The sequence below is a fragment of the Molossus molossus genome, unplaced genomic scaffold (assembly GCF_014108415.1).
Source record: "Molossus molossus isolate mMolMol1 unplaced genomic scaffold, mMolMol1.p scaffold_m16_p_4, whole genome shotgun sequence".
Taxonomy (NCBI): Eukaryota; Metazoa; Chordata; class Mammalia; order Chiroptera; family Molossidae; genus Molossus; species Molossus molossus.
The window spans coordinates 76,689,401-76,699,427 of NW_023425377.1; the positions used below are offsets into that span (position 1 = coordinate 76,689,401).

A 10,027-nucleotide genomic window follows, 5' to 3' on the forward strand; every position below is an offset into this window, starting at 1 on the left:
TGATGGACATACAAAGTGTTTTCCAGACAAGAAAAAGCTACAGGAGTTCATCACCACCAAACCAGTATTATATGAAATGTTGAAGGATCTTCTTAAAGGAAACAAAGAACAAAAATATGAACAATAAAATGGCAATAAATACATATCTATCAACAATTGAATCTACAAACAAAATGAGTAAGCAGAACAGAAACAGACTCATAGATACAGAGACCTTTTTGTTGCTTGCCAGATGGGAGGGGGCTTTGGAGGATGGGTGAAAAAGATGTGGTTCAGTGTTTGAACATCAACCCATGCACCAAGAGGTCACCGATTTGATTCTAGGTCAGGACACATGCCCAGGTTGTGGGCCCAGTTCCCAGTGGGGCCATGCAGGACGTGGCCAATCGATGTTCTCTCATTAATGTTTCTATCTCTCTCTTTCTCTTCTTTCCTCTCTCTCTAAAAATCAATAAAGAAAAAATATTTTTTTAAAAAACAGAAACAAACTCATTGGTACAGATAACAAACTGATGGTAGCCAGAGAGAAGGGGGTTGGAAGCAAAGGTTGGGCAGATGAAGGGATTAAGAAGCACAGATTGGTTGTTACAGAATAGTCACTGGGATGTAAAGTACAGTAGAGGGAATATAGTCAATAGTATTGAAATAACTGTGTATGGTGCCAGGTGGATACTACATTTATTGGGGCTATCACTTTTAAGGTATATAAATGTCTAATCACTATGCTGTACACCTGAAACTAACATAATATTGAATGTCAACTGTAATTGAAAAAAATTTAAAAAATAAAAAGGTTACTATATGTCAGAGAGCTGAGGTTATAATAATGATGATAATAATAAACACAACAATAATAATAGTGATAGTCACCACCAGTTTCTTACTACATGGTAGTCCTGTACTAGATACTTGAGGAATATTAACTTTTAATCTTTATAGCAAGTCTATGAGATAGATAGTATTATTGGCTCCAGGGAACTGAGGCACAGAGAGGTTAATTAACTTGCCCAAGGTCACACATCTGGTAAGTGATGGAGCCAGAATTCAAATTTAGGCTCCAGGTTCAGGATTCAGGTAAAGAAAGTCATGTGGCCCCTGCCAATTTGGCTCAGCGGTTAGATTATCAGTCTGCGGTCCAGAGAGACCTGGGTTCGGTTCCCGCTAAGGGCGTGTACCTCGGTTGCAGTTTGTCCTCGGCTCTGGTTGAATCGTACGGGTGGCAGCCACTCGATGTGTCCCTTCACGTCGATGTTTCTCTCTCTCTCTCTTCCTCTCTCTCCCTCCCACTCTATCTGAACAAAAAAAAAAAGGAAAAATGTCCTCGGGTGAGGGGAAGGAAGGAAGGAAGGAAGGAAGGAAGGAAGGAAGGAAGGAAGGAAGGAAGGAAGGAAGGAAGGAAGGAAGAAAGAAAGAAAGAAAGAAAGAAAGAAAGAAAGAAAGAAAGAAAGAAAGAAAGAAAGAAAGAAAGAAAGAAAGTGATGTGAGTCATAAAAACACCAAGAGGCACAGCCCTATGGCAAATTTGGAACATCCACAGCAAAAGGGCAGTGAGGTGCCAAGTTGGAAAACTAGGATGCCCAAGTTGGTACCTTCAAGCTGTTCTCACTTTCCAGGGGTGTAGGTGGGTGCAGATGGTTCGAAGTGCCCAGTCGGTAGACCACAAAACAGCCAAAAATAAGCCCTGGGCTGAGGTTTCCCTTGAGAGGAAAGTAACCTTATTTCCTGTGTCCAGATTTCTCCCGAGGGGCTTCTCCCCTCAATTCCCTCCCCTGCACTGTACCTGGACATCCCTGACTTCTCAAAAGTAGTGAAGAGACTTAGCCGGCAAGGGAGAGAAACGTTCACTGTGTCCCTTGTTTGCAACCTCTTGCGTAAGAGCCCAGCCATTTCTGGTTTCAGAATCTCCACTTTTAGCAGAACTGCACAGCCTAGAGAACTATCGATCGATGGAGTGCCCCAGTAATACCAACCCTGTAACCATAGCAGTGGAAAAACCCAGGCTGTGACTCCTGATGCAAATGTGTCAAAAAGGAGACACCTGCTAGATTTTTAGCCAAAGGCTACACTCTCACTAATATGTGTGTTTTTTTCCTCTATTATTACAGATCATGCCACACTCCTCTCTCCAATTCTCTGAATATGAATGAAACTGTGTTCCAATGCATTTGTATTGCTTTTTATAACCTGGCTGCCCATATTTCTTTTGTTTTTCTATAGGGTATTAGTCACTTCTCAATGACTTAACTTCTAAGTTATTTAAATCTCAAGGAAATCAGTCTTGGCTGACAGTGGCTCCTTTTTTAGCTTCTGTTGGCAGAGGCAATCCTTGGCATTCCTTGGCCTGTAGGTGCATCTCAGTGCCTTGCACAGCAGCACATGGCCATCTTCCTCTGTCTCAGTGCATCCCCTCCTTTCTCTATAAAGACACCAGTCATTGGATTTAGGACCCACCTTAATCCATTGTAGCCTGATCTTGGCCTAACTACACCTACAAAGACTCTATTGCTGCCCTGGCAGGTTTGCTCAGTGGTTAGAGCATCAGCCCGCGGACCAGAGAGTCCCGGGTTCCCGCTAAGGGCAGGTATCTTGGTTGCAGTTTGTCTCCAGCCCCGGTTGGGGTCATGTGGGTGGCAACCACTCCATGTGTCTCTCTCACATCAATGTTTCTCTCTCTCTTCCTCCCTCTCTAAATGCAAAAATGTCCTCTGGTGAGGATTAAAAAAAGAAGAAGAAGAAGAAAAAAGACCCTATTGCCAAATGAGGTTCGGGGTAGACATAAATTGGAAGGGGCAGACACTGTTCATGAGCTCACTTATATGTGGAATCTAATGAACACAATTAACTGATAAATAAAATAGAACCAGGGGCATAGAAATATGGAACAGTCTGATGAATCTCAGAGAGAAGAGGGAAGGAGGGGAAGGGAAGAGATTAACCAAAGAACTTATGGAAGATCTGGTTGGGAAGAGACAGCCAATAGGTTGGTAAAGGCCTGGGGGGCAAGGGGATAAAAGGGGGGACACCTATAATACTCTCAACAATAAAGATGGATTCCAAGGGCCAAGGGAAGAGAGAACTGAAGGGCAATGTGGGATGTTTATAAGAGCAGGACAGAAAGGGACCATTCACCTGCTTCTAGACTCTTCCTATTGGGCAAGTGAGCCATGTGGTCCCACCAGGTGTGGCACCACTACGGACCAGGGAGGCTGGGAAAATGGAGAGGAGCACGTGGCTGTTTGGTAAACTCCTCCTCAATCCCCATCATCTGGGTGCTTGCTGTGCTCCAGTGCCCAGCACAGAGTCTGGTCTATAGTAGATGCTCCGGTGGAGGTTTGTTGAATGAATACTGAGAAGGTGAGCATGGAGAGTGGAATGGGAAGACTGAGGGACAAGCAAATCCCTGACCCAAGGGACCTTCAGAAGCTAGAGGGAATTTCCCTGCAATGGAAGAACTCAAGTTCCACCCACTTGCAAGGACATCCCCTCAGTGGGGCGGGGTGAGTCTTTGGCGGGTAGTGGGAGAGACAGCCGAGCGCTCAAGTTCCCTTCCTGAGTGAGCATCCGGCGCTCTTGCGCTGCTCTTCTCGCTAGCACCTCGCACAGGTCATGCAGCGCCGGCTGGCGTAGGATCGTTCGGGGGATGGCGGAGAACGGCTCTGTCTTCGCGGTGCGCCACCGGTCCCGGTGGCTTATTTGGTGCGTTATTTTTCAACTGTTTCTCTTTGGCCTGGAAATATACAACTTCTGCAACCGTCGAACTCTCCAGCCAAGTGAGGTAAGTCGAGAATGAAAGAGACATACATCCAGCACCTGCTGGGGAGTTTGGGGACCTCCTGGTGTCCCTCCCCTCACCCCCGGCCTGTCGGGTGTGGAGCGCAGGTGGGCAACCAGGAAGAGGATCAGAGGCAGAGGGACCATTTGGAGCACAGACTGACAGAAAGACAGATTAACAACAACAAAAACGACAAAAGCAGAAGGATAGCCAGCCAGGAAGAGAGATCTGGTTGGGAAGAGACAGCAAGAGATAGAGCCTGGAGCTGGGGAGTGAGGCTGAGGCAAGGCTGCCCAGTGGTCTGGGCTCGGGGATAGTCCTGTCAGGAGGTAAATCCCGGGTGGGGATCCCAGGGTGGGCGGCTGCATCTGGGAAAGGTGCATGAGACTTGGCATAGACAATGAATGACTGGCTTTGGTGTTCCCCCAGCACGCTGACTCAGAGGCTGCTGGAGGCTTCACAAAGGTGGACGGGAGGGTTGGAGCGGAGGACAGGAGGAACCACACCTGCCCAGGATACTCCCCACACACACACAGGATAGCCTCTGGGGGCTGGGCAGGGGGCTTTGCAGTGAAGAGCGGTAGGTGGCATCCCACCCTTTCTCCAAGTTATGTCCAGGAAACTAAGTTCTTGAAGGTTTTTTCTTTTGCTCCGGGCTGGTTCAAACATACTTCCTCTTTAAGAGGTTGTGTGTGTGTGCATGTATGTGTTTAATTCTCAAGTCAAGCCTTGGGGTAAAGGGTGCATGGCCCAGCAGGCAGTGGAAAGAGTGCTTTGATTACCCTCTTCTCTCTTTTCTTCCAGTGGGACATAGCTGAGCTCCAGCTGAACCACACAGATGAAATGGGTAAGCAGGATAAAGTGTTTGGGGGGCGGGGGACGCCAAGAGAAAGGGAAAGAAAGAAAATAGGGGATTTTAAAAATCCAGTTAGAATAGTTTGGGGCATGAGGGTTTGCTTTTGAATATATCCAGGTTTAGTAAGTAAAGGTTTTCTTTCCTTTTCTTTGATAATTAAGATTATTTGTAGATTTTTTAAAAATTATTCTAAAAACTAGCTTTTTAAAAAATTTGAAGAGTCCTGGCCAGTTTGGCTCAGCAGTTAGAGCATCGGCCTGTGAACCAGAGAGTCCTGGGTTCATTTCCGCTAAGAGCACGTACCTCAGTTGCAGTTCGTCCCCGGCCCCAGTTGGGGTCTTGTGGGTGGCAACCAGTCGATGTGTCTCTCTCACGTAGATGTTTTCTCTCTCTCTCTCTTTCTTCCCCCCTCTCTCCCTCCCACTCTATCTGAAGATAAATGCAAAAAATGTCCTCGGGTGAGAATAAAAAAAAATTTTTAACAAGCTCAAGAAAACATAGCTTCTTCATATTCCTGTTATTTAAACAAGAAAGAAAATCGGGGAGGGAGATATAGAGAAAAGGAAAGAGAGAAGAAGAAAGAGAAATAGTGAAAGAGAGAGAGAGTGAGGGAGATGGGGCAGTGTGCTTCTGAGTGTGTGCTACCTTACTCTTTCCCTCAGTCCTTCACATTTTATTTTCTGCCTTGAGAGAGCCAAAACCAACTAAAGCCCACTAATAGCAATTGTTAACATTCCTTCATCGTTCCACTAACATTGCTTGAGCACCACTGTGAGCCGGGCACTGTTCTGGCAACAGGAAGAGAACAGACAGAAAGCCCTGCCTGAGCACTTTTCTTCTACTGTGGGGACAATAAAGAAAAGAACAAGAAAATTATGTAGCATGCCAAGTAAAGCACATATAGTAGGTTTCAAAGAAAAATTAAGTGTGTATACGTGAAGGATCAGCATGCCAGGGTTGGGTTTGCTGTTGAAAGGGGTATCATCCCTGAGAACGTGAGTCAGAGCAAAGATGTGAGGGAGGTGAAGGAGGTGGGAGTGTAAGTCATTAGGTGGTCCCCTCACACCTGTTCTGTAATCCTATTCCTCTCATCCCCAGAATCTGGGGGCTGTGTTCACTCCATTTTATAGCACAAGAGTCCCTCTTCTTTTTTGTCCAGGCTGTTTGCTATCCCAGCTATTATAAGAGCATACCACACCCTGGACGGCTTACAAAGAACATGTTTTATTCTCTGTGTCCTCCCTCATCGGGTGAACTCTGGGGCCTGTCTATCTAAATTTTATATAATTGACATGTAACATATTAGTTTCAGGTGTATTTGTTGTGGTATGATCATCACAGTAAGTCTAGTTAACATTCATCACCTTACATAGTTGCAAATTGTTTTTCTTGTGATGAGAACTTTTCAGATCTACTCTCTTAGCAACTTTCAAATATACAATACAGTATTATTATATAATAATATGTACATAGTTGTCATGCTGCAGTAATATCCCCAGGACATTTTTATAACTGGAATTTTGTGCCTTTTAACTACCTTCACTTATTTAGCACCCCCACCTCTGGCAACCACGAATCTATGAGTTCACTGGGTTTTTGATTGTTTGTTTTTAGATTCCACAAATAAGTGAGCTTACATGGTACTTGTCTTTTTCTGTCTGACTTATTTTACTTAGCATAAGGCCCTCAAGGTTCATCCATGTTGTCTCAAATGGCAGGATTTTCTTCTTTTTATGGCATAATAATATTCCTTTGTGTGTATATATACACCATGTTTTTATGCATTCATCCAATGACAGACATGGGGTCCCTTTTATAAGGGCACTAACCCCAATCATGAGGGCTCCACTCTCATGACCTAATCACCTCCCTAATGCCCCACCTCCTAAAGCCATCACCTTGAGGATCAGGTTTCAACATAAACATTATGGACATTCAGTCTATGGCCCTCAGTTTCCCTAAACTTCCACCCTTCCACCCTCTCACCCTCTGCCTCCAGGACTACGACAGGACCCCAGGCTGCACTGGCAGGGGCACCCAGCACTAGGTCGCTCTTTCCTGCATGGACCAAAGCTGGACAACGGACAACTGCGGATCCATCGTGATGGTATCTATAGGCTCCACATCCAAGTGACACTAACCAACTGCTCCTCCTTCATGAAGAACACTATGTCCCGCAGGGCCACCGTGGCTGTGGGCATCTGCTCCCCGGCCACCCACAGCATTAGCCTGCTGCGTCTCAACTTCCACCTAAGTTGTATTGTGGCCTCCCAGCGCCTGACACCCTTAGCCCACGGGGACACTCTCTGTGTCAACCTCACTCTGCCACTACTGCCATCCCAAAATGCTGATGAGACTTTCTTTGGGGTTCAGTGGGTGCACCCCTGACTGTTGCACCTCCTGGTCCAGAATTTTGGAGAGAGATTATTCTCTTTTTTCCGTTAAGTTTTGACACTTTAGTTGTTTAATTGTCTAATAAATATGATTTATAATTAAAATATATATTTGGTTGCATAGTCTTTCCTTCCTTAGCATGAACTCTATACTGTAAGGCCTCTTCATTATCATTATGCAAATAGGTGGTGCCCCATCCTTCAGGGGACAAGCCCAGACATATTCCGCTTTCTTTAGATTGAGATGTCATCTGGACTCAGGCTCAAATATAGGCTGAAAAAAAACACAGGAAACATGCACACACACCCAACCCCATTCACACATGCACATATTTATAAGGCCCTGAGCCTGACCAGAGTGACTCAGTTGGTTGAGCATCATCCTGTGCACCGAATGGCTGCTGGTTTGTTTCCTGGTCAGGGTATACAACTGGGTTGTGGGTTTGAGGAGGGTCAGGGTGCATGTGGGGGACAGCAGATTCATATTTCTCACACCAAATTCTCTCTCTCTCTCTCTCTCTCTCTCTCTCTCTCTCTATCCCTTCCTCTCACTAAGCACGTCCTTGGTATGAGGATTTAAAGACGGGGGGGAGCCCTGGCCGGTTTGGCTCAGCGGTTAGAGAGACCCGGGTTCGGTTCCCGCTAAGGGCACGTACTTCGGTTGCAGTTTGTCCCCGGCCCTGGTTGGTCATGCGGGTGGCAGCCACTCGATGTGTCCCTTCACGTCGATGTTTCTCTCTCTCTCCCTCCCACTCTATCTGTACAAAAAATGGAAAAGTATCCTCCGGTGAGGATAAAAATAAATAAATAAATAAATAAAGGTGGGGGGAGGGGGTGGCTGGGAGAGCCCCAGTCATATCTGATGCTTGCCTATGCTCAGTTTTTATTGGGTTATGGGAAGAAACTTGGGAGGGACTTTTTTTTTTTTTTTTTTTTTTTGGTACGTGCCCCTAGCGGGAACTGAACCCAGGACTCTCTGGTCTGCAGGCCAAGCTCCAACTGCTGAGCCAAACCAGCCAGGACAGGAGAGTTGTTTTAAACAAAAGGTTTATTGCAGGAGAACAAGATTGGCAGCTTTCCATTAACTACAGGTGGCAGTTAGTGGTTTTTGTTTTGTTTTTTTCTAAATGAGCTATAAGAGAATGTTTTTCTTCCTGCTATGCAAATTGAAATAAGTAGTATTTTTACATTTCCCCCTTCATATCAAATCAAGAGCTTTCTCGGAAAACACCACTGATCAATGTCTGGTTATTTATTTATCAACTGCTTTTTTTTTTTTTTTTTTTTGGTCTGTATTCCTAAGAGCCAAAAAGGACCTTTCCCAAGAATCATGTCCCACAAGGAGAGGGCAGGGGGTGATTGGAAACCATAGAGGCCACATTTGAACAACAAAGAAGGTAGAAGAAGAGGCTCTCAGGCATTTTCTAGTTTAAGTTTATATTTTGTCTAGGTGTAAGTATTGGAAATCATCTTAATGCACTGGGCTATCTTCACTGTACTTTTGTATCATGTCTTCAGAAACTCAACAGATAACAAGTACAAAATTTAAAAATTATTATGCAAAATAAAATTAAAAGCAATATGACAAATTCAGGTTGCCAACTTAATAAATCAAAGGACTATGGAGAGTCAGATGAAATTTGTTGTAACTGTTCACTGAAAAGCAGAATCAACTAGATATTCCATCACCAAAAAGGATTCATTGAGGGGGTGCAATCTAGTGTGCGCAGACATGGCATGCGCACACTGAACTGGACAAACATAGAAGGTACTTAGAGAAGGGAAAAGGAAGTTCAGGTTACAAACATAGAGCTCTGTTGTCAGCAGAGTTCTTCCTGTAAGATTCTCCCCCTGACATGGAGTGCGAGAACTCCTCCCCTAAACACTAACTCCTCCCACAGATTCTCCTGATTAATGATGGCCAGCTTCAAGTCTCTGTCATAATTTTTATCATAACCAACGGGTTTGTTTTTCAATTTTATGTAGCTGAGTTTCTACTTCCCAAGAGGACTTTATCTAAATGCAACAGGTACAGTTTGTATACACCTTTTTCAGCAAGCAAATAATCAAGAGCTATTCTGCTGTCTAAACACGCTTTGGCTAAGCAGTCAAGAGATTTTTACTGGGCAGCCATTGCATTGGCAGTGGAATCAGCAATGTCTCCTAATGCCAGAGAGAGATTTCTGAGCACATGTTCATTGGCACAAGAGGGTAAATTCCGTTCCCAGAGAGTAGGAGATAGAATCAGGTTTCTTCTGGGAGTTCTCGTTTAAGGTCACAAAGAAGGTTTAGTGGGAAGGACCAATGGGGGGTCTCAGGTCTGTTCGTGAAGAACAAATAAAACATTAAATGCAGAAAGAGCACCTCATCCTTTCAACCTCCAGTTGTCAAAACAATGAGTTGCCCAAGCATAGGGGCCACTAACAAAGCTTTAACATATGAAAGAGTAGCCAGGAGGTGAACATAGGGCTCCATCGTAAGTATTGATATTTATGGACCCATTGGCTGACATAGAGGTTTTGACATCATACAGTGTCAAACACTGTATTATTACATATCAAAAGACTACCTAGATACATGGATCTGACAGCAAGCCTGCAAATGGTCTGTTTCATGTTGGTTGTTCATCCAATATATATATGAGATGGCTCTTGATTTCCCATTCCAGTGTTGGGTTAAATTGAGGCAAGGACAGGGGTATGTGCATTTAGTTTTCTAACCTTATAAGAAGAACCTGCAGAACAGTTTGGGCCTGCAGTGGCATTTGGGATTCTGGCAAAGTCACTTACAGGGCAATCTAAGAAGTCACTGCTGTCATGGATTGAAGGAGGTTTTTGGTGGGCTCAATTAGGTCTACAGGTACGAGTATCTGTTTGCTCAACAGCCTCAGAGTGGTTGGGAGGTCTTCTTTAGATTCCACTTCTGATCACTAAGTAATGTTAGCTTTAAACTGAGCAAAGAGTAATTTTATTTATTTTTTTAATATGTTTATTCAGGAATGGCAGA

General features: G+C 44.5%; 1 protein-coding gene across 1 annotated transcript; it reads left to right on the forward strand.

Annotated features, from left to right (window-relative positions):
• Positions 1-3,640: 3,640 nt before the first annotated feature.
• CD70 (CD70 molecule) lies at positions 3,641-7,016 on the forward strand. The gene is made up of 3 exons (XM_036282234.1): positions 3,641-3,775; positions 4,577-4,619; positions 6,628-7,016. The coding sequence occupies exons 1-3, from the start codon at positions 3,641-3,643 to the stop codon at positions 7,014-7,016; spliced, it is 567 nt and encodes a 188-aa protein (XP_036138127.1).
• Positions 7,017-10,027: the final 3,011 nt, after the last annotated feature.